The sequence below is a fragment of the Zeus faber genome (assembly GCF_960531495.2).
Source record: "Zeus faber genome assembly, chromosome: 16".
Taxonomy (NCBI): Eukaryota; Metazoa; Chordata; class Actinopteri; order Zeiformes; family Zeidae; genus Zeus; species Zeus faber.
In genome coordinates this window covers 1,490,766-1,515,281 of record NC_137202.1, presented here as the reverse complement: position 1 = coordinate 1,515,281, position 24,516 = coordinate 1,490,766, and the positions used below count along the sequence as shown (strand labels likewise).

General features: G+C 42.5%; 2 protein-coding genes across 5 annotated transcripts in view; one reads left to right on the top strand and one right to left on the bottom strand.

The window, feature by feature from the left end:
- Positions 1-11,106, top strand: part of wdfy4 (WDFY family member 4) — a 51,148-nt gene extending 40,042 nt beyond the window's left edge. Inside the window, exons 54-64 of the mRNA XM_080016975.1 lie at positions 1,381-1,531; positions 1,632-1,723; positions 2,838-3,056; positions 3,153-3,273; positions 4,533-4,690; positions 4,936-5,094; positions 5,219-5,398; positions 8,301-8,483; positions 9,052-9,094; positions 10,002-10,131; positions 10,296-11,106. Coding sequence (XP_079873101.1) covers positions 1,381-1,531; positions 1,632-1,723; positions 2,838-3,056; positions 3,153-3,273; positions 4,533-4,690; positions 4,936-5,094; positions 5,219-5,398; positions 8,301-8,483; positions 9,052-9,094; positions 10,002-10,131; positions 10,296-10,359 — 1,500 coding nt within the window. The 3' untranslated portion in view covers positions 10,360-11,106. The remainder of the gene's footprint in view (positions 1-1,380; positions 1,532-1,631; positions 1,724-2,837; positions 3,057-3,152; positions 3,274-4,532; positions 4,691-4,935; positions 5,095-5,218; positions 5,399-8,300; positions 8,484-9,051; positions 9,095-10,001; positions 10,132-10,295) is intronic.
- A 1,900-nt stretch (positions 11,107-13,006) lies between these two features.
- vstm4a (V-set and transmembrane domain containing 4a) lies at positions 13,007-24,023 on the bottom strand. 4 transcript variants are annotated; one of them, XM_080016754.1, is made up of 10 exons: positions 23,640-24,023; positions 19,741-20,172; positions 16,039-16,092; positions 15,757-15,864; positions 15,537-15,573; positions 15,297-15,454; positions 14,764-14,838; positions 14,562-14,629; positions 13,384-13,595; positions 13,007-13,167 (listed from the first exon to the last, which is right to left on the bottom strand). In XM_080016754.1, the coding sequence occupies exons 1-9, from the start codon at positions 23,686-23,688 to the stop codon at positions 13,425-13,427; spliced, it is 1,152 nt and encodes a 383-aa protein (XP_079872880.1). In that variant the 5' UTR covers positions 23,689-24,023; the 3' UTR covers positions 13,007-13,167; positions 13,384-13,424. The 4 variants fall into 4 exon arrangements, with proteins under 4 accessions (XP_079872880.1, XP_079872879.1, XP_079872881.1 ...); XM_080016753.1 differs by having other exon boundaries at positions 13,007-13,595; XM_080016755.1 differs by having other exon boundaries at positions 13,007-13,595; positions 15,537-15,570.
- Positions 24,024-24,516: the final 493 nt, after the last annotated feature.

Sequence of the window (24,516 nt, the reverse complement as noted above, 5' to 3'; positions counted from 1 at the left end):
CCTACTTTTTCAAAAGATTACATTTGGTTTTCTGTGTTAAGACACTAGGAATAGGAGAATAGAAATAGAAATTTTCTCAGGGACATCCATATTTGGTAATTTCCAAAGATTATGTTGAGCATGTGATCCAGCCCACAAAATATATTTTTCCCCATATTAAACATAACATATTCTGCATAAAATATCCCTTAGGCAACACGAGTTTGCACAATAAAGGGGCTTACGATTCAAACAAAAAACTAACCAGGGCAACACGGGGCCTGCAATAAACACAATGAGGTTTAAGGGTTATGAGGTCCTAAAAGCTTTAAGTGAGTAATGACCAGCTTAAGTGAGATCTAATTTGTCATGACAATCTTCTTAGGGGCGACCGTGCACATTCTGATCTTGACTCTCAAATCAAGGCTCAGCTAAATTGATATGGTCATCCCACAGACACATACACACACACACACACACACACACACACACACACACACACACACACACACACACACACACACACACACTAACACACATCAGCACAATTTAATTTTAGTAAATGATGAACAATTGACCTTGGTGGCAGGACACATACTGAGTTTTAGTTGTTTTTCATCAAGTCATCTGTTTAGCACTCAAGGTCCTTCTCTTTAATGACTTCTCACCAATCAGCTAAAGAAGAGATGCCAGTGAGCCATTTTATTTTGCATCATCCCTTACTGTAGACCAGCACACTTCTTGCCCATTAATACCCAAGTGGTGAAAGACATTGATCACTACGTTGACCTTTATTATGGATTGTAAACGCTCTCATAATAAAACATAGTGTATAGCTTTGTGAGGAAAAACTTGTTATGGAGTAATTTCAATATCTATGCACATAATTAGAGTTGCAAAAAAAACATTTAAAAGTAGCCCATCCAGAGAGCTGCAGAAGTTGCCACTTTGAGATACACTATCCAATTGATTATAATGAAAAAGCATGCATATTTGATAGTCAGAATAAAGCAATAAAGATGTTAGTCTGGTGACTCACAGTGCCTTTTCAACCTCAGAAGCACAATGCGCCATGCAGTAATATCCATAACAAGGTTTGCATCTCTAACAGAATTTAGTCAGTATATATGCTATTTCCATTCATTGAGGTAATTGTTTTACTCTAAATTACATTCTCTCTCATGAGATTTCCATCACTGCATTATAGAATTTTGCAGAAAGATGAAAAGCTTCTTTCCAATTGCTAGTAGATACTTCCTGCTTACATAATGCATCAACAATATAATATATGTTTATTGTGTCACACTGTGGCAGGTGGGGAACCAGTTTATGAATGTTTTTCTGATGCACGCTTTGGTTCACTAGTGTTCCGGGTTCTGATGGAGTCTGTGTCCCCTCTAGGGAGGGTTTGACATCCCAGAGCGGATGTTTCACAGCGTGAAGAAGGAGTGGGAGTCTGCATCCAGGGACAACATGGGCGACGTGAGAGAACTGTTCCCAGAGTTCTACTACCTGCCAGACTTCCTGCTAAACTCTAACCACATCCAGCTGGGTCAGATGATGTGCCTGGGTCGATAATTACAATGACTCCTCCTGCTCAGAAATGTGTGAAATTGTATTTCTGTATGTCGTGTGTGTGCTTGTCTCTGTAGGCTGTATGGAGGACGGTACTGCTCTGGGGGATGTGGTGTTGCCCCCCTGGGCTAAAGATGACCCTCATGAGTTCATTAGGATCCATCGAGAGGTCAGTGATAGTCGGCCAGTCCGGTCAACTTCACTCTTTTGCTATAGGAACCAATATGGTGATCCAGTACTTATTGGGTCTGAAGCAGACAGAGTTTCCGTTTGCCAGATACATGGTGGCCAGGCTGCAGGAGTTATTAAGGAGGCAGTATACTGTACTATAAACAGACTAGTGGTACATTTGTACATCTTCGCAATGTGTCAAGGGAGCCATGCTATTTACATCCACCCTCGGTGTTCTCTGAAATGCTGTACTATTAATTGACAATGGGAGTCATCTATTCGTAGACCTGACTGTTTCTAACAGACTGGAAATCAAGGAAAGCCCATATATCAGTGTTCCAGACCAGTTGTCACTGAAGGACAGCAAGGCCATTTATTTCTTTTAAAGACATGCACTATGACTCTCTTGTCTCTTGTTTACTGGGCTGAATGTTCTCCTTTTTCCTCCGAGCAGTGTCCTCCCCTTTCCTTCTGTCGGATCATTCTGTCTGTATCTTCCTTCTCACTAGCTTGTTCATTTTTTTAATATATAAAACACACTCCTTCTTTTTTCTTTCTAACCCTGGGGTATGTGTTGTGGTTATCAGTCTGTAATCTACTGAACTACTCATATCAACCGACCTTATCACAAAATTAGCTATTTTAGTCCAGCGGTTTTTCCTTGTTTTAGGACAATATATCCTAATTACGAGACCATTTTTTTCCAGCTTTGTGTTATTGAAGTACGGTAGTTATTTAGGTTTGATTTAAGAATACTGCTGGTGCCCACTTTTCCTTTATTTAACCCCCCCCCCCCCCCCCCAATCATGCTTTAATTCAAACATGAAGGTAAGCGCTCGTAACACTGCACCATAACTCCCTGCCCTTCTGGACTTTTTAAATTGACTTTTGAGGGAGATTGTACACTACTTGGATAATGTGCTTGGTGCATCCCCAGAAGTTTGTGTGTTTCTCTTATTAACAATATGACAATTATGGTTTTGGTATCTCTCTTTAATCACAACCATCACATTGCAACAGCATTTCCAGGATGCTCATAGTGAAAGCACAATGGATTTGCAGTACAACTTAATCTTAGTCCTCTCTCAGTTCTTCAGTTCTTCGTCCTCCAGGCTTTGGAAAGTGACTATGTAAGTTCCCATCTCCACCTGTGGATCGACTTGATCTTCGGCTACCGCCAGCAGGGCCCTGCCGCCGTGGAGAGCATCAACACGTTCCATCCGTACTTCTATGCCCAGAAGCAGAGAAGGGGGCAGGATGGCCCTTCCGACCCCCTGGTTAAGAGCACCATCCTGGGATATGTCAGCAACTTTGGCCAGGTGCCTAAGCAGGTAAAGAGGGAGACGTACTGGAAGTGTGCGTGGCATTTGTGGATGTATGAACGTGTACTTTCTCCCACGGACATGATCTCCATCTGTCTCCTTCAGCTCTTCACCAAGTCCCACCCACCCCGTGGAGGCTCTAAGAAAGAAGGGTCTTCACCATCCCACCCTGTTCCCTTTTTCTTCAGACTGGACAAAGTCAAAACATCTGCTCAGCCTTTTAAAGGTAAAAAAAAAAAAAAGAAAGCAAGACATGCAACAAAGCAGCTCTCTAACCCCAATATGAATGAGGTATGCCCTCAAAGTGAACAATTATAATGTGTAACATATTCAGTAGTGTGTGTGTGTGTGTGTGTGTGTGTGTGTGTGTGTGTGTGTGTGTGTGTGTGTGTGTGTGTGTGTGTGTGTGTGTGTGTGTGTGTGTGTGTGTGTGTGTGTGTGTGTGTATGAGAGAGAGAACCAATTTGAATCAATTGCACTCGTCTTTATTTTACCCTGCTCTCCACTACTACCTCTGCATTTTATTTTAGACCATTTGATGTCAATTATTATGCACAGAAATGGTCTGGGGTCCAACGGGAGTTGTTGGGCCAACGGGAGTTGTTGGGCCAACGGGAGTTGTTGGGATGGGCTGGATTTCTTTTTTTTTTTTCCTCCCATAGATTAATTTACACACTATAAGGGTTTATATGGTGCTATCTGTTAGAACTACAATATGGTGATGACTCTTCAGCTGAGCTCTACTTAATAATCGGAAAATCCCTCAAGGCCCACTGAGGTAGAGGAGATGAATCTGTGTATGCTGGGGGAGAGATTCCTGCATATTACATTTTGTATTAAAACTTTGACTGTCTGATCTGATCAATAAGCAGATGGAGATGAATAGGCAGAGAAATGCGAAGGCTCATGCCAGAATAACTGTTTTTCCTGGCAGTTTTAGAGGCAAAACTGGCAATAGGATATAATGAGTGCTGCCTGTTCTGATGTGAACTGGTAAATTACAGGAGCAATTACAGCCACTGTCACACACACACACACACACACACACACACACACACACACACACATACACTACACACGTTATGTAGTTCAGGATGCATACGTCCCCTTAGGGCAGAGTCTCAATTGGTGCACCTTGGGATGTCTGTTTAATTGCCATTTTCTATGGTCAGTTTAATCAAATTCTCTACAAGTTTCTCTACTGAGCTACCAAACTCTTTAATGTGATGCTTTTGAAGAGCAATTACCTCTGTTTGACCAGGTATGTTTATGCAGACACACCAACGGCAGAATGAGGTCGCTTCCTCGTGTTGGATCTAGACTTCTCCACTATGCTGTTTTACGCAAGCATTTATTTATTAGCTGCATTTTTAAATGGTAGATTTAAAACAAATTCTACCACTTCCTCCCATTCCTAATAATGTCTCCTTCCCAGTGTCTCACTGTCCACGGCACTCCAAACATAACCTTCCGTCCCACCTGCAGAGCTGCCGAGAGGCCCCGTAGGCCTAATCGTGTGTCTGGAGAAGGAGGTTGTGGTGCTGGAGAAAAACTGCCTGCTCCTGTCCCCTAACTGGAGCTGTTTTTTCAGCTGGGGCTTTCCTGACAACAGCTGTGCCTTTGGGAACTATGCAACAGAGAAGGTGTGGTTCAAGATAGATCGATTCATAGATTTAAAAAAAAGTATTGACTGCTAAAGCCTGTCACAATATTTTTATTTATAAAAGAGAGAGGAATTACACACCCGTTCCTTATCAGTGCATATCATCTCAGTGCCATACTGTTAATATATTCACATAAAATATTCCGAGATCAAGAATTGATGACGACGTCACAGACAAAACATGACTTTGATTAACGAGGCTGTGTACTCTCTGTCCTCCTCTAGATCTTTGCAGTATGCGAAAGTTTGTGTCAGTGGGGGGAGACTCTGTGTGCTGCCTGTCCCAACCAGACAACCTTGGTCACAGCCGGAACCAGCACGGTGGTGTGTGTGTGGGACGTTGCAGTCCACAAGGACAAACTCACTCACATGAAGCTTAGACAGGTACAGTAACTCCATGACCTGTGGGTGTCTGTGTGTGTACATGTGCATACAAGCTTTATCGGAAAATATTCGTCCAGCCCTCCAAGCATGTAGTCACACTCAGCTGTTCTGTTCTCTTTCGTAGCCTCTATATGGCCACACAGGTGTGGTGACGTGCCTGGCTGTGTCCCAGGTGTACAATGTCATAGTGAGTGGCTCCCGCGACTTCACGTGCATTCTGTGGGACCTGGAGGAGCTCAGCTACGTTACCCAGTTGACGGGACACAAGGCCTCCGTCACTGCACTGGCCATCAATGAACTCACTGTAAGTTCTGACTGTCAGTCTCTCTCTCTCTCTCTCTCTCTCTCTCTTCTTTAGTTAAAGTCCAATCGCAACTATATCTGTGTGTTAATAGACTGCAGTGCTATGACATGATCTGTGTACTCTAGTGACGTGTCGGACGATGGGAGCCGGCTCTCCTCTGAGAGCCGATTTATTTGTATTTTTTTTATAAAGTAATACAAGACGGAATTATAAGATAACCTGATAAAATACTTGATAAATAAGATCCAGAAATGTCTCACTTTGGCAATAACATTAAGAGCCATGTATGGTGAGACTTTTGTATGTTGTGCCTGTCACCCCCCCCCCTCCTCGGAGTGGAAATTTTAAATGGCTGATAAAGAGATGCATGACGAATAACAAATAACATTTTTGAACCGAGCAGAAATGTTTTTTTTTTTTTTATATTATATCGTACAAATAAAATTGAAATATGTGCTTCTAGCGAGTGCAATTATTTATTAACCATACTATTTCATTAGTAGTGTTTTATTTTTGACTTATGTACACACATACCAATCATTGGTCAGAGCATTGCCAAATTTGACTGAAGTGCCAGAAGTGGTACTAAATGAATAGCCGTTTGGGGGCCGAGAGAGCCAGCTCTTATTGCTGAGCTGAGCCAAATGATCTGGCTCAATAAAAAGTGCCAGAATGCCCATCGCTACTGTACTCCATCAACTTGTGCATGCGCACTGTCCCTGGCGCCATCTTGGTGAAGTGGTGATTGTTGATCACAAACTCCATCCACAATACTGAAATGATCCGGATGAAACGCGAACGATGCCATGTTGGCACTGCCCCGAATACACATCCTATTCAGATTGTCTGTGGGTTTGTCGTATCCATGACATACATGAAGTTCTGACGTCGGTCCCCTCTCCTCTGCACGTGACGTCATCTTGGTGAGGATCCGGTTGTTGACCTGATCACGAGACTGCAATGCTATCCTCATGAGCCGTCATTTGTGCATGCTCGCGCATTGTGGCAATGATTATTCCACAATAATGGACCGATCTGGATCAAACTTGGACAACGGCTTGTCGGGACCACCCCGAATATACATTTGTTCACTTTGTCTGTGAGTGCGTCGGATCTATGACATCAGTATGAAGAAATGACATGACAACTGGCACTGACATCAGTTTTTCATTAACAATAATAATAAGGCTCCCCCCTTTGTGGCTGGACCCCTTATAATAAATAAAGCTGAAGGCAGCAATATGTGGGGTCCAGGGTAGACAGCCCCTCATTAAAGTTCAGTGGACGAGTGTGCGTTGGCTCTCTGTTCCGGTGTGTTTTCTGACTGCAGAAGTTCATTCACTCCGGGTGGGTTACAGCGTAATTTTATGATCGGGCGGTGTTTGTAGCTGTGGGTGGGTTTCCTACGCCGTAACTAACAGTGGTTATCACTGAAGTAGGGCTGCATGATTATGGCTAAAATTAGAAGCACGATTATTTTAGTCAATATTGTGGTCCTGATTATTTATCACTATTACTTATCAATTTTGGGGAAGAGAATTATTTTATGGCACTTTCTAAATCAACAGAAAACAATCAATAGTAATGTATTTTATAAACCTGTAAATAAGTAAGCTGAGTTTAGTGGTTTAACTGACTTCAATTGTGGAGGATATATAATTAAATGAATTGTGTGTAGGGGGCTACAAGAAAAACACAAAAAGATGGAAATTATTTTGACACATACACAATAAATACATGTTCCTTGATTGATGTAATTACGTATGGTTATTGTTGACAGTAATTATCATTCAGGTAGACCGTATACATAGATATTTTTAGAATGTCTGAGTTGTCCTCAGAAGTGTTTACATTTATGACATTTAATATACTGCGCTTTGATCAATCCAATTCTCTTCTCACAAAATAATACCTGTCACTTTGAAACTTTGTATAGTTAAGAGTTTGTATCTTAAATTCCTTTAGTTAAAGTCCAATCGCGACTATATCTGTATTCAACAGTATCTTGGTAAGGTTTGGGTTACTGAGTTACGTGATCTGTGTACTCCGTCAATTTGGGCATACGTGCAACGATTTCTTCGTTGTAGCATACGTCTATGCATGGCGCCATCTTGGTGAGGTAGTCATTGTTGATCACAAATTCCATCCACAAATACTGAACCTCCAATCTGGGTGAAACTCGAACGACGCCATGTTGGAACTGCCCCGACTTGTAGCGACTTGTAAAAAACAAAACAAACGTTTTTTACTGAATTATTCCACAATAATGGACAGATCTGGATCAAACTTTGACGACAGCATGTTGGGACTGCCACAAATACACATTTTATTTGTCTTGTCTGTGAGTACAGTGGATCCATGAGATCCATAAACCACTGGTGTCAGTTTTTCATAAACAATAGCAATAGGGCTCACGGCCCTTCAGGGCTGGACCCCTAATGAATATAGTAAACAACCAAAACGTAATAAAGTTAACATTTACCTCAATTTTATTTTTTGGGCATCAATTCAGAACTATACATTAAAGTTTATTTGTCTCAAATTATTAGTCTCGAAGTACTACAAGAGATCCCAAATAATTCTCAATTAGTTCTCAAAATAATCCTCAAAATAGTTTATGGTCCTTATGTGTTTTTTGTCTGCATGGCATAAAAGGGGGCACTTCCAGATTCAGAAAGTAAAAGTATTGTATCCAGTATTTGGAACAAACCGCCTTGATTTGCCAATAAGCATCAACCCTGAGGTACTGTACAAGTGAGTGAAATCATCTGGCTCTGAGAGAAATCCTGGCAAGACTTTTACTGTCTGCACCTGGAATCGTCCAACGGTGCATAGTATGCAGGTGTCTATCATCCGTATGCCCATAGACGCTCACCTGTGTTCCTCTCCATACCCATCCCAGGGTGAGATCGCGTCATCTACAGGGACTCTGTTGTACCTGTGGACCATGAAGGGTCTGCTGCTGGCCTGTGTCAACACTTCCTGCGGGCCTCAGGGGGACATCCTGTGTGTCGGCTTCACACAGAAACAGGAGTGGGATGCCAGGAACGTGATTGTTACGGGCTGCTCTGATGGCATTTTGCGGGTAAGTTTGTGTTTTTCGCGCTGTCCCTAAAAGTGTGCTTGTCTCTAGATTATTTCCCTGGTAGTTGTTTAGCGAACAAATAGGTGCAAGTTAAAGTTTTTGTGATGCAGTCATACAGCATATAAGGCAGTATTCAAATATAGAAGTCATTATATTGGTATTATGCTTTCAAGTGACACTTTGGATGTCCACCATGATGATAATAATAACAGCATATGGTGTGTGTGTGTGTGTGTGTGTGTGTGTGTGTGTGTGTGTGTGTGTGTGTGTGTGTGTGTGTGTGTGTGTGTGTGTGTGTGTGTGTGTGTGTGTGTGTGTGTGTGTGTGTGCCAAATTATACCAGTGTAAGTACAAATACAAGAATATTCTGCCTTTTGCCATCTTAGCTTCAAATTTAAAATGGGGCTTCATGTAGGAATGGCGCCAATGCCATTATACACAATGCCTGCAAATTATATTATTATGTTTATTGTTATCTTGAGGTATGGCCTGCACAAATACATGTGTTTGCATATTATTTGGTTGAATTATGTCTAATTTTGGGACTTGTTATGTGTCTCTGATACAGATATGGAGGACCGAGTACACCAGAACACAATTAGCTGGCCCTGGTGAGTAGCCCAAGTCCCCAGGGCACAACTATACACAGAGGACAGATGGTAATACTGACTCTAATGCATACGGCGCATAGAAACACAAGGAAAGCGTTATTATTATTATTTGTTTTCTATACACACAGAGGTTGGCATGAATTAACAGAAGCATATTTGTGGGATAGGCAGAAATGCAATTTTGCAAACAAAACTTACCTTGGTTTTCATGTTTTAAAACCTGACATATTTTGAATGCATCACTTTGTGGTTGTGTTTATTGTGAGGCACGTGACACTCATTCTCAGCCGCACATCTCTGAGCCACACCATGTTGTTGTCCTAGATGAATGTTTTTAATGCTTGCAACATCCCTTGCTGGCATTAGGACGAGCAGGAATTATGTTGTTATAAAGTTATTAAACATAGAGGCAGTAAACACTGATGAGTAATTCTGCTGACGTGTGTGTGTGTGTGTGTGTGTGTGTGTGTGTGTGTGTGTGTGTGTGTGTGTGTGTGTGTGTGTGTGTGTGTGTGTGTGTGTGTGTGTGTGTGTGTGTGTGTGTGTGTGTGTGTGTAATTTAGAAAGCAATAATACCCAGATCCAATTTGGCATACGTTCGTTTCAGCCTCACGTCACCTCACAGGAGTATTACACTTGGCAAATTACATTGGGACAAGTCTTTGCGTAGCGCCAAAGCATTTATATTGGAAGGATTTTTCTCCCTTTAACAGCCTGCTGACCACAGATAAACACAGTTAATTCAGTTCAGTTTTGTGTTGGTTTTTTTTTGGTCTATTATTTTGCGGGGACCATCTAAATGGCGGACATCTACATTTGGGATCCATTAAAGAATTGGATGATTGTTTGACAGTACAGTTTGACATGTTTTCTTCTGTTATCAAAGCTCTTTTGCCTGTGTCCACAGAGGGTGGCCAGGGTCCGGCTAAACGCTGGGAGAGACATCTGGTGCTGAGTCGGGAGCTGTGCCGCGGTCAGGCTGCATCCCAACGCCGCAACAGGACAAACCCGGCCATCACTGCTCTGGCAATGTCAAGGTAAATAATCGTGTAATGTAGTCAAACATCCATCCTAATGTTTAGTCATTCACAATCTTATAATAAGATGATCAAATTTTTTTTTTCTTTTTTTTTTTACCTTACCGGAGAAAACAACGTAATAACCTGCGTAACATTGAACAGCATGCACTCTCTGTCTGTAGGACCCATGCCACTCTGCTAGCGGGAGATGCCTGGGGGAGGGTTTTCACCTGGATCTGTGAGTGACAGGGCGGGACAGCATCTCCCTGCGGCCTTTATCCCAAGTGTCCACATGCTGGTAGAGGGGAGCCAGCCATGTTTCAGATCTCCACTGGCGGAACACAACGTGCCATCTTGTTGGACAAAGTTGAAATCGGTTTCTGAAACCATCGGGGATTTTATCTGGAGGATAAGTTATGCATTATGAACAGTGTCATGATGTACAGTACAAGATATGAAGTTGAGAATGCAGAAAATCTGTAAACCTCTGCAAATCTTACATGAACACAATTTTATACATGTTAAATATTTGCACAATATATGGTGCTTAGGGTAGTTATTTAATTCTGTTTTATATATATTTGTAAAAATTGAATTTACAAATATATTTTGTACATACGTTTGAATAAATCTTAATTGATCTTTGGCTTCATCTGTTCAAAGGAGTGGGTTTTTTTTTTTTTTTTGTCTGAATTTACATCACAGGTATCTTTGAATCATTTTGGAATTCGAAAAAGTTTAAATTCCATAGAAAGACTTTAAAAAGTATATGGAATTCAAACAAACATTCAGAGTCACAAGGCAGGCACTAAGCCTGTGACCCTCAGCAAGGCACTAAACCCGTGACACTGAAACCTATGGTCGACAGTGAAGGAGAAATTATACTTTGTGGCGTGAATCTGTCCCAGTGTGTGAATTGGAACAAACGTGGAATACAACCGGAGCATGAATGTGAATGCAGCGTACATGGATAACACGCTGAAAGAGTTATGGCTTCAGTTGCAGTAATGTCTGCTTGTGGTGTGGCACAAGAGGTTCGGGATGTTTTCAAGCTCAAAGTGTTTACAGGGGTCGCTTTTTTTGTTCACAGGATGTTTTTGATTTCGTTGGCAATGTGGCTTTTGTCAGTGTAATGAACTACATTTTTGTGTTGTCTTTTTGAAACACCATTCTCGTGTGTGTGTGTGTGTGTGTGTGTGTGTGTGTGTGTCAGAGAATTCACCCTTGATTACTGAACTATTTCACTTAATACACATGTCCAACAATACTCCTTCCTGCGTGCTGCGTGTTTGTCTGGCCAAGGGCAGACTCGTCTTTTTTCCGCACCAAACTGCCCAAACTCCTCATTAACCGAAGCGATTATGCTCACGCAATTACTCCCGATGCTTCAACAGCTCATTTCTGAGCGAATGTGAGTCACATTAGGGTTCCCATTTCCCTTTGTAAATCCAAAAGCAAAAAATTACAGCTGCTATGTTTCTGGGCTCTCACGCTGTGACACAACTGTGCTTTCTGTTTTCACCATGAGTCACCTCAGCCACATCAGCCTGCGTCGCGGTCTGTTCATGATCTTTCGTATCCCCGCCTCACTTTCATATTTCACGTTCTCTTTGTGATATTTGCAATTGGCCTAAACCTCTTAGGTTCCTGTGAGGCAGCAATCCTTTCCAGCAACACTCACAATCAGCAAATGTAAATAGTCTCATCCGTTAGATTTCTGCTGATGATTTTGTTGGGTAGTGGGAAAAGGCCATCTTGATCCTAATCTAGTAATTAAAAGTTAACGTTTTGCCCACAAAAATCACGTCTAATCACATGCAATCTTAGTGCATGTACCTTTACCTTTATCAGCGATGGACACTTATCACCTGGTCCCCGGGCGCGTCCACGTATGCTGCCCACTGCTCCTGGCTGTGCCCCCGGAGGAAGGACAAGCCAGGATGGGTCAAAAGCAGAGGAGCCATTTCACCGGCCACCATCAAGCATGTGCATGTGTGTGTGTGTGCAAGCATGTGTTGTGGAGTGTCGTGTGACAATTAAAGACTGTTTCTTTCTTTCTTCTTTCTTTCTTTCTTTATTGTTAAGTGCAGCTTTTCCCCCGATTGTTTACATCATGTTAAAATGGAGCTAGATTGTTGAGGTCTCTCCTCACACTCTCGCCTCACTCCACCTCTTTAAATGCATGCACCACTACTCTCTCTCTCATGAGGTCTCTCTCTTTAACCTTTGTGTGTGCAGCTAATTGTGCTAAGTGGAGTGGCTTAATAGAGTGGAAAATAGTGCTCATAATTTTCCCGGGGAGCGAGGAATGACCTTCTCTAAAGACGACGGCCATCTCCATTCTCTCTACACCGCTGGTTTTATGATATGAAATGTCAAACCGTTGGGTTCCTCAGAATAATTAAATCAAATAAATTATTGCACCTAGGCAGAACCATCTTGTAGACTAACCCAATTATAATGCACTGTAAAACTAATTATTAACCATGATTACAATTAGTCTAATTTGAATAAATGTAGTCATTAGCGGGTTCATCCTAGTCAGTGAATCTGAACCTTGGGGGATGAGGGTCTCTCTCTCTCTCTCCCTGCTGTCACAGCGATAAAGATGTGTACTTTCTCTCCTTCCCGTTATACTTGGATCTTCGTTCCATTTTTCACAAAATGACCTTCACAAAATGGCCTAAACCCTTCACCTCTCCTGGGCCGCCGAGCGAGACGCCTGCCGCCTGCGGAGTAAAAAATTTTTGCATGTCTGTGTTTGTGCTGCAATATTGGTGAAACTTCAAAACATCGCTATCTATTTTCCTTCGCTTGCGGGGAATGGAAAATACATGAATAATTATCCAGGTGGAATGTCAGAGCCAGTTATGTATATTTTTTTATTCACTTGGTGTATTAGCATTAAAGTTATGTACACATTTCTATAGGTGCGTGTTCCAACACCTTGATCTTGAATATGCCAAACCAAGCCATAAGAGCGTTGGCTTCTGCGGCAATAGTTAACGGTAACTGCTGGAGCATTCCGGAATGCACAAACATCTGGCATGCAGGCTGTAAAACAGAAAAGAACAAGAACAAAACAATGGCATTATAAAAAAAAAAAAAAAAAAAAAAAAGCGATCAAAAGGCACCACAAAGAGGAAAATCAGTAAAGCTCATCGCATTCGGCACAGAATCTTTGGCGTATTCACATAAGGAAATGTTAAATGCTGCAGAAAAAGTCCATAAATAGTCACTGGATTCCGTTTTCCGAACCTGTGCCCTCACCAGGAGGTGCAGTAACATCCGTATCTCCAGAGTTGTTGCGTTTACATCTGTTTCTCCTGGAAGAGGATCTGAGCATACACTGTGTCCGTTTCGGAGGTGGCGGGGTCCGGGCTGGAGGGGGAGGAGGAGGAGGAGGAGGAGGCCGGGGGCTCGAGCCGTGGCCGCACCAGCTCCAGCTCGGCGTACGTCAAGCTGTCCTCCTGGGATACTCGCTGGGGTAGGGGAGAGAGAGGGAAGGGAGGGACCGATCGCCCGGAGAAAAGACGAGAAGGAAAATATTTTGCGTAAAAATGTTAACATTTGCAGCCTTGCTTTGGTGTTAATAGTCGTTTATCCAATATCAGTAGTATTCTTCCACTCTCCATGTTGTAACTAGGCGCCTAATTTGCAGTTGCAGAAGGTATGTGTTACAGCCTTGAAGGATGGAACATTCTGTTTTCCAAAAAACGCTCCAGTACACAGGGAGCCCTATCCAACATCCAGGACTCCCTTCATTGCCTTATTGGAATCAGCATCTTGCACGCTGAAGAGATTGGATTGGACCAATTCAATTACAGGTCAGTGAGAGGTCTTCCTTTCACACCAAATGCATACCGTCAATAATGAGTCTATTTGTTTAATATTGCATTTCAATATGTGTAATCAGGATTTTACAATTGCAAACGTAAAACCACTAATATTTATTGCTAATATTAAAATGTTATAAAAAATATAAATAATAAAAAAAAATTATATTTCACAATTAGTTGAATTACAGAAACTTATTTTTAAGTCAGAAGTTAAATGAAGAAATGGCAACAAATGGCCAAGAGAAGAATGAGCACTTCTCTCCATTCAAACTGGTTGAATACATGATTATTAAATTGAAAAATATTATTAATAATAACTATAATAATAATAATAACTAACTGAAGTAAAATGACCTGCTTTAAATCTAATTATTTCCCACAACTTCCAAAAGGTGCTTCCAATATTGTCCAGGATTTCTATCTGGAATAAACTTCCAAGATTGCGTATTTTACTATGATATTTCTTTTTTTCAGTCCACTGTAAACCAAAGAATTTCAGGGATTCAGAAGAGCAGGTCTTAAAGGGCGCCAGTGCAATGATTTTGTTTTCCTGAGGTTTTTAAATTGGCTGGAGGGTGTGAGGGAGGTAACAAGCACAGGGAGTCTCACGGTAACGGATCTCTTGGGCGGGGCCTTTAGTCTCCGGGGCTTCCGAGGTCTCTGGGTAGCAACCGGCACTGAAACACACAAACACAAACAGCTTGACTGAAAACAACATTCCAGAAGAATGCGTGATTGAAGTCGACCCTTAGAAGGAGTTTGAGTGAAAACGCATTAAGGCTGTTTGGCAGCCGAGAATTGCAGAGTGTACCATTTTGTTGCTCTGCAAGCTGAGGATGTTTTGATCCTTGGGTCTCTGTTGATTCCACCTCTTTCCGTGAATTACCTGGACAGACGATACGGACAGGGATGTGGCCCAAACAGGGTCGGGTTTCCTCCTCAGATTCATTTGAAACGTCCCAGCAAACTCCCTGGCAATTTTCCCCTCTTCTAATTCCCATACCGTATCTATACTGTTACTGAGACAGGGAATTACATTATACTACAGATATTGATTTCAGTTTTTGGAAAGATCAGATGTTTGAAGTGTATTCATTGGACGTTCAATCCCTGAAAATAAACCCGCTGTTTTTTATTTCAATAACCTAGTTGGCAGGCCGTGGGACTTCTAAAGGGAATTTGGGTTTCCACTGAGAAAATCATAGTTAATACCACCTTAAATAGAAAAGGCAGTCCAACAAAATCAAGCGGCACTGTGGTTAAAATGCATTGGAAAAATTGCTCCACAAACTGTGACTGTAACTCCACAATGCAATTACACTTTCCGCGTTGACACCATGTTACCTTTCATTGGTATGTGTGGCGGTGACTCGTCTGGACATTTGGGAGCTGGCGCCGGTGTGGGTCTCGCCTTTCTCTCCGGCTTCTGTCGCATCTCTTTCCGCTGCGCTTTGGGAGTGGAGCCGGAGGAGCTGGTGGAGCTGGTCACCATCTCCCCTGAGCTGGGGGCAGCAGTGGAGCGCCAGGTCAGCAGACACGCTCAACCAGGCTCACAAGCAACCCGTCTACCGATTGGTAACTTACCTGCTCTCCGGGCACTTGACGAGGAGGTAACTGGCTGCTGTCGAACAGGACAGGAGCCATGAAAAATGGAAAGCGTGAAGGTTAGTATGGTGAGTACTGTAATGATGACATTAAAAGTAGGTTGTTGTGGTTTTATTTCTCTTTTACTTTATCTGTTCTAATGACTGTTTTCAAATCAAATACAAATAAAGAGTACGAGCAGCAGGGGTAGTAGTAGTACCTTTGAGCCTGTGTCTGCTGAGAAGGTGCTGGCAGCTCAGAACCAGCATGAAGAGGAAGATGGACAGGAGGCCCAGTGAGCAAATCAACGCAGCGCAAAGATAAACATCTAAAATACACCAACGGACAAGGGGTTTAATCTGAATGCACGAGCAAACCAGTGTCCCAAAAGAAAGTAAAAATAGAACCAAGAGCAATAGAATAGTGACAACAGCAAAAACACGGCCACAGAGAACGGATCACAACCACACAATACATGAAAGAGAGCAGATCTTAGCATTACCTGCAAACAAGCGCAGCACTCCCTCACTGCTGCCATCCTCGAGGGTGAAGTGCACTGTGGGAGAAGGATAATTGATCAAAAAAGTCTGCGATTGCCTCCAAAGATCTCGTGGAGTGCAGAAAACACACACCATGATATGGATCTTTGTAAATTGCTGTTGTCTGAGAATTGACCCAGTACAGCAGAAACCCTTGGTGGTTTCCCAAAATATCCAAACCGCTGTTGTGGAGAAGGACTACTGCAGCATCAGCCAAACCAACTACACACACACACACACACACACACACACACACACACACACACACACACACACACACACACACACACACACACACACACACACACACACACACACACACACACACACACACACACACACACACACACAGGCCTGTCTGTATTATTATTCCTGGATGATAGAAGGGTGTTCCCAAAAAGCTCTATATCTACAAATGCTTTCGATTTTTTCCGCCACTGAAAAACACTGAAAACTGCTTCACATTTGCTGTTTTCTTTGTCAGGGGGGGAAAAAAACAAAATATTCCAACCTATTCTGTTATTCTGTCGTGAACCCCTAAGCAGGCACCGAAAAAGTGACTGAGTAGTGGCGTTTGGGTCAGGGACATTTAAGAGGAGGTTGGGGAGACAACCAAAGCTGTGTTCTTTAAGCACATACCCCCCAGTAATGATGTTTTAATACATATTTTTAATTTTGAAATTATAAACATATTACAGTAATTTAAAAATGTAAAATTTTCCAAGTGACATCATAACATCGTCACTGCCGCTGAGGAACCGTTGCTATGAGACCAACATTTCTGCAAATTAAATTGCATGTATTAGTGTATTCATGACCAGGGTCTCCTCTTGAGAAATATCAGTCTATGCTATGGTTAACACAAAAAATTATAATAATAATTAAAAAAATAGCAGGTCAGACAGTTTGACTGACTGGGTATTTAGGATAATGAATTCCATCAGTGTAGAGAGGCAATTCCTTCTCAGGCCAGGACCATGACCCATTTATGAAAAACGTAAATATTAGAAGAGGCTCCACCTTTTCATCTTTCGCCGAACTTCATTGGTTTCATAACAATCCACGGCGTGGTAAGATACGTCAGTGTGGGCAGTGAACGGCAGTGCTGCACATCTGTCCTTCACATTGTGGTTGTAAGTTAATGATTGTCGATGTGAGCAGGTCGCTCTTAACCCAATCCGACAGCCAGTTTGTCAAACCCTCCCGACAGTATCAGCTCGATCTCGACCACCAGATGCTTATCAAACCTTGCAGGGTCTGTGCCACAATATTCCTCCGTTGATGGAAGAGGAGGAGCTAAAGAAATAAATGAAAATGACTCTTTCCGATTGAGGTTCATCTTCTTGTCGCCAGTCCAGCAGTGGTCAACTAGATAGGGCTACTGTCTTCCTAGAGCCTCGAACTGGCAGGGAAAACGAGTCTGAAACCTCAAGCGGGGTCTGTTGGTTCAACGCAGTCGACCTCTGTTATAAGAGCCGATAGCACGGAGCCACCTTCAGTGCTCTGCAGTCCACTAATAAGAAATAAGCAGCAGCGAATGGCTCCTCCATTAAGAGCACAGGGACCAAAGCCAGTGACCGCCTCGCAATGTCAGCTGGACAGCAACGGACCATCCTGACAGTGTGCGACCTTTTGTGCCGGAATCCCCAGACAGAGGGGGTTCCTTGGATTTACCTTGGTTTTAACTTTGCTTCCTTTTTCCTCTGCCTCAAAAGTCTGAGCTCTTATATTTCTGTTTCCGTGGTCAGTGCATGTCGAAGATGCCTGAGGTCGTGTGGCTTTCTCAGTGGGACACGGCCTCGGGGGCAGGGCAGGGCGCTCTAATGGCTCTGCCTGACACTTAACGTATGGCTTTTTACAATTACCTCTGGTTTCAAAGAAAATACGTAATGTTGAGTAATATGAGTGTCGTCTATCTCGAGAGTTACAGATCATTTGTTCTTAAAGGGAATCTCTTCTAGCTCAAGCCCCCCCCCCGTCCGCCTGCGTCTTGGTGAAAAAGTAAAGGATACTGGGCATTCGTTATAGGAAGCTCTTAGACATGAGGATTCCAGAGGTTTCCCTGTTTTATTTGCTTTCAATTATATATATATATATATATATATATATATATATATATATATATATATATATATATATATATATATATATATATATATATATATATATATATATATATATACATATATATATATATATATATATATATATACATACACATACATACATACCTTTTTTAATTGTTTGTACACTTGTTTAAGTTATTTTAAATGAACTGACTTGTTTCACACCTTCTTTTTCTACATAAGACCATAACCTACATACATGTGAAAAAAATGAATTTCACATGAACCCGTTTTTCATCTGGTTGGCATGTATTTAGATTATTGATTCTTCCAAGACCCACGCAGAAACTAAACAAGTTCAAAGGCAACAACATTTTCAATTCAATCCCGGGGGGGGGTGCGGTGCTTAAAAGTAAAGCCAGAATGCTGATGTCACGTAATTCAGAGTTTTCGAACGTTGCCGTCGCAGCAGCGCTCCACCTTTCCCTCTGTACACAGTACAGAGTGATATTGTTGAGTGTGGTTTGGCCGTGTGAGCTCATTGTTTTCAGATGGAAATGCCGGAGGACTGGGGTAAGACCGAAGCACAGACGGACGGACACCTCTGGAATCCTCATGTCTAAGAGCTTCCTATAACGAATGCCCAGTATCCTTTACTTTTTCACCAAGACGCAGACGGACGGACTTCTAGCTTGAGCTAGAAGAGATTCCCAGAACAGATGGGGACGACATGAAAACATTTCTCTTCGCAGATTCTCCCTCCAGGACTGTATGTTTTCTATTATTCTATTTCTATTTCCATTGCCACATTACATGGCAGCATGGATTCATGGCAGCTGTGATTCACACTGAGTGTGAGTGTGAGTGTGAGTGTGAGTGTGTGTGTGTGTGTGTTCTGAGTGGGGATTCCTAGGAAAGACTCAGAGAATGCCAGAGTAAATGTTTTCTGTAAATTTATACCAGAAATCCCCCTTTTGCTTGCTGTGCTGTCATTTGGCGCACGGCCTTCTGTCACTCACATGGCATGTGATTAAAATATACATATAAAGTTACAGTACAGGGTTGAGGTTCAAGATGAATGGGCGACTGTAACGTGTGCTCATTATGAACAGGGAAGACTTCAGTATAGGAATGCTTTCATCATAATTGGTGTCCGGTTAATTGGTGGGGTTTTTTTGGGGGGGGGGGGGGTTTAACTGACGTTTGACTAAATTATTGTGTTTTATAAGTAAGGATATGAAATGGATATAAAAAGAGAAAGAGAGAGCTGTATTAAAAGTGGCATGAGGGAGGGTGTGTTGGAAACAGCAGTTTGTCCTGTAAACCTCTTCCTAACACCCTTCATCAACCAATCCCTGGCTCTAAGGACCCGTATTTGGACAAATGGGGAGGGGTGACATGATAATAAGATTAATACGATTAAAATGCAACAGACAAAAACTATCCAAGGAGAACAAAATAGTTTTACGATTTTGTTTTGCTTTGCTCCAACTTCTCTTCCCATTAATTCCCTTGCCCGTCAGCGGAGGATGTCTTGGATGTTCTGTGTTCTTGCATGGATGTCCTCCCGAGGTGGGGGACGGTGTCCGGTCCAGTTACCTGTGAGCTGTGTTCTGGCAGTGCCGTTGGACGACGCCCTCCAGGTGTTCCTGTGCTTGCGGATCTCCTGGACTCTGCAGATGTAGGAGCCCTGGTCAGCGCCTGTCACATTGAAGATCAGCAGCTGGAACACCTCTCCCTCCCTCTCTTCGTGGAGAAGGAACTTTGGCTGCGGAAAAGCCCGGGTGTAGTTCCCGTACAGGCTCAGCTTCTTGACGCCCAGCCTCACGATGAGGATCTCGGTGGGCAGGAGCGTCGCCGGGGTCGAGGGCGGGGAGGCGGGCAGATCAGGGGTGTAGAACCAGCGGAGGACAAGGACACTGCTGCTCCTCTTCCTATGAGACACGAGGCAGGACAGCGTCATGTTGTCGCTCTCCACAACCATGGCGACAGGGCCAGGGTTCACGGTCACATTCAGGGTGTCACATAGCTCTGTGGGCAAATAGCACATAGACAATATGTAGAGTCAGTAAATTTGTTTCAACCCAACTGAAGGAAATGTAGCTAATTCGTATTTTATTCGCATTAACATGGGTTTAAAATTTCCCTTCAATTTGGATGGAAACGTTACATATGTAGAATTGATTTTTCAAAATCATTGCGATTATCTGACGATTATGACAGCTCTATATGCAGAAACATCCGCCTCAAGAAAAACACACACACACATACATATATTATATCAATTCCCTTGAAAGTCTGAGCTCGCCAAAGCTTTCTGTCAACTCCTCCTTTTTTTTTTTTGAAGGGTTGAAGTTGAGTATTGTGACCTTCCTTTTATGGAAAATGCTTTGTCTGCAAGAATTATTTTTTCCCCCACCTACACTCTGTCAAACCGATTTTCACCCAACTTATCATCCCATCAACTGATCCATTTTGTGTGTTTCTTCACTCCAAAGTGAATAAAGACGGCTGGATAGGGCCTCGGTCGGGCATCGCGTGTTTGGGACACACAGATCTGTGGTGGAACACGTGTGTCTTATTCGGTGTCTTCCAGCGACGTCCGACCTCCTCTGAAGAGACGCAGAGTCTGGTTACAATACAATCAGATGATCAGAGAGGTGAACAGGCTCCGCAGGTGGGAAACATTCATTTTCGGTAAAAGTACGCTTTTAAACCCGCAAAGAGAAACACAAGATAACAGAGACCATATGGGCCCTGGTACCGCCTGACTCTCGTTTGTGGTAGTTTGGCTAATCTCCCTCGGGGTCTGTCCAATGCAGTTTCACAACATATCCAGGGAGGAAAAAAAGGTTAAATTCTGGCTTTATTTATGGTGGAGAGCAACAAAGTACAAGTACCTTTATACTGTACTTAAATACATTTTGCTAGTATCTGTATTTACTTAAGTATATTCAGTTTCAGATTTTTTTACTTTTACTCCACAAAATTTCAAAACAGATATGTCATTTTTATATATCCGGGGGCTTAGTGATTTGGAGGCCCCAGGCACGACCAATGTGAGGCCTCCATCTCACTTAATCCAAGCGTAGCTTGTAAACAAAAACAATTTAGAGAGAGCTCTTTTGAGTGAATAAAGCTAAATGAGAATCCTAACCGAACCATTCAAGCACTCTTCACTCAGACGAAGACAATGGGACAAGATTATGAGTATATCCTTAGTATAGTATTTTTATATTATTATCGATCGATCTATCTATCTATCAGTGGTGCAAGACGTACATAGACCTTTAAGGTAATTAAGTACCGACACCCTGACATAAAATAACTAGTGCAGGGGTGTGCACAGAGCATTTCACGGGCAGGGAAACACTAATCATCTCATAGAAGCTGGAACTGCGCAGGACCCTGCGTTGTGATGGGTTGAGATGCTGCCTTTCAGTTTCACCGTCACAGATTCAAGTCCACATTTTGCCAAGTCACCGCCATCGTTTCATAAATCAGATGACTGGCGGAGACAACATAAAGTCAGTAAGACTCCATGGCTCAAAGAGATGAGGGCTTTTGGAGTGCAGCACCCCGAAGGGGTGTTTAAAAGCGCCCGGAGACCAGCGCAGCATCTGAAGGTTCCAACACAGCCATCATAAGTTCAAGTACTCATTTCTCCATCCATGTCCACGAAGGGATGAGTTGTCCCTGAGTGGACGATGCCAGTTGACCTCTTTTTGCTGGAATCACAGCTGAGCACTAAGATTAAACTGGACAAGCTCTGGCTCATCTATTATTACCATAACAAATGCATTATGTGCAGCTACAGCCAACACACACACACGGAGGCTGCTATCGAGGCTTGTCCTTCCTCCGGGGGGCAGCTTACGTCAGACAATGTTTCTTGTGCATGTTTTTAGTCTGGGTTCTTTACGATTTTATATGGAGGCAACCCCATGTGAGCACAGGGAGAACATGCAAACTCCACACAGAAAGGCCCCTAATCGGGAGATAACCCTTGTGGTGCCAACAGTGGCCCAGGCAGGATCAAACCTGGGACCTTCTTGCTGTGAGGGAGCAATGCAATGCACTGTGCCACCAGGAGGCAGTCAGAAGGCAATCCGGTTGCCTGATGCTGCCATCACAGGTTCAGGTCCTGATTTTTCCATCCAAGTCCTGTTCATTTTGGGTATTGTGTTCGATATGTGTTTTAGGACTATTTATGAAGGAATATATTTTATCACAGCAATTATGGGTAATTTAATACAATATAAATTACAATTTCATAATATCATAATAATCATAATATTTAAAAATAATCCTGATGATAATAATCCTTGTAGTGCCGTGTAAGTTTACAAGGTGACTTTTGCTTATTCACCTGGTTGATTTATGTCATGAAATCAGGCGACATATGTACATTTGGTCTGTTGTGATGTAGGCGTACGTGGACTAAAATATAAAATCTGTAAGTCGCAAGCCCAACAGCCTGTGTCCCAACACTACAAGTGTGTGTTTCCTTTCCTCCGCCCACCATGTCCATAGCCACTCTGCACGTTCTCTCAGGGCCTTTTTTTTTCTAATTCTAATAAATGGGATACTTATGGGATGTGAGTCATGCACTCGCACAGCGCTGATTGCTGGAGTGACAAAGTTAAACAGAGTTTAGCAAAAAAAAAAGAAAATCCACACAAATTCACGAGGCCCCCCAAGAGTGCAAGGCTCCAGGAAATTGCCTAGTTACAGTCTGCCAAATTAAAAGACCACCTTTGTGTATTAAAAAAAGCAAGCCAAAGCATGAATAAATAATAAATGAAAATCAGTGACTGGATCTCTCAAACTCACGATTCAAGATGGCTCATGGTTGATTCATTAGCTCCATATCCTTGTAAATTACGATGACACCACATATACCACCCAATGTAAATTGTAATAAGCATCTGCAGAAAACAAGGCTCATAGGTCTTGTTATATCGGGACACTTGATACGCACTTTCTTTTTGTTGAATGCTTTCAGTACATTGAAGAGCAATTACTTATATGTTTTTTTCTAGTAGAAATGTCAGTGAGGTATGTTTACTTTTACTAGAGGAAGTTTGTAACAGTATAGTTGTGAGTACATCTTCCACCATCGCTTTTCAAAAACCTTTAGGTGTGAAGAGGTCAAGTTTTTTTTGGTCAAAGTATTAAATTATTAATTGAATTATGTCAAATCTCAACTTAAAGTGATTTTTGACTGGATTTTATATCAAGTTGACATCTTTGTCTAGTTCTGCTTAAAACTGTTTTGTTCCTGTCAACATTTACCCTTTGCAGAGAGAATGTCAGTATCTCAGTATTTAAAAATGTGCGTCTATTTATTTGGTTTTGGCTACTTTGAAGTTATATAATAGTTGTCTTTCATGATACATTATACATCATACTTCTTTGCATAGATCCATCTTTCAGCATTATTTCATTCTGTCGCTGTTTTGTTTTCTTTTAAAAAGGACTAACAGTGCAAAACTCACCTGTGAAGAGCGCCTTAGTCAGGACAAGGACCACTAAAGAGAAGTACATTTTCCTCGGTCAGCGAATCCATAAACCCAGACAGCGACACAGCACCAAACCCGAGGAACTACATTCAAAACACAGTCTGCCTGCGCCATCCGCTGCAGCCCTCCGCCACCAGTTGCTCTTCTCTTCTTTCTTCCCCGTTTCTGTGTGTAATATGAAACAGTAAACGCTCTGTTCTCACTTAGAAACTCCCACTCCACTCTACCAACTCACCCTCCTTCTCGCTGCACTCTCCCTTGCTCCCTCTCTTTCTATCTGTCCTGCAAAATGTAGGAAATATCATTTCCTGCGTTGCTCTGAGGAGTCCTGGAAGGTGGCCAAGCTTCTCCAAAGCACTAGTTAAGTCAAGATTTGTGTGTGTGTGCGCACACATGTGCCAGCATGCGTGCATGCGTGTGATGCGTCTTGTCACTTTGTCTGCCTTTTACTCATACCCGGGATCAAAGGTCAATCACTGAGTTTCATCTGCAAAAACGTTTACACGTGTGGAGGAAATCTGCACATCCCCAAATATCTAAATGTTTTTATCACCCTCCATCTGTCATGAAAATCAACTGAGGGCAAATTGTGATGAGCTCAAGAGTCCAGCTCTGTATATACAAAGGTGAATGAGAGAAAGAGGGTGAGGGCTTACTTGGTGTGTGTGTGTGTGTGTGTGTGTGTGTGTGTGTGTGTGTGTGTGTGTGTGTGTGTGTGTCACAGGTTTGTCTCTGGCTGTGGTTGTGAGGCTGTCCCAGCGCTGTGAGGCTTGCTGCTTTATTGGGCAGGCCAAAGTGCTGAGGCAGTGGTTCTGCTGGCGCTCCGAGCCGTGCCAAAGCCAAATGGAATTGC

Bases quoted from the DNA above. Each gene is read 5' to 3' on its own strand.
- vstm4a (XM_080016753.1), bottom strand. From the start codon at position 23,688: ATGTACTTCTCTTTAGTGGTCCTTGTCCTGACTAAGGCGCTCTTCACA. The intron at 15,455-15,536 runs GTAAGTTACCAA...TGCTGCCCCCAG, and splicing joins GTCAAGTGCCCGGAGAGCAG to CTCAGGGGAGATGGTGACCA. The intron at 13,596-14,561 runs GTGAGACTCCCT...CCCCTACCCCAG, and splicing joins CGCCCAAGAGATCCGTTACC to CGAGTATCCCAGGAGGACAG.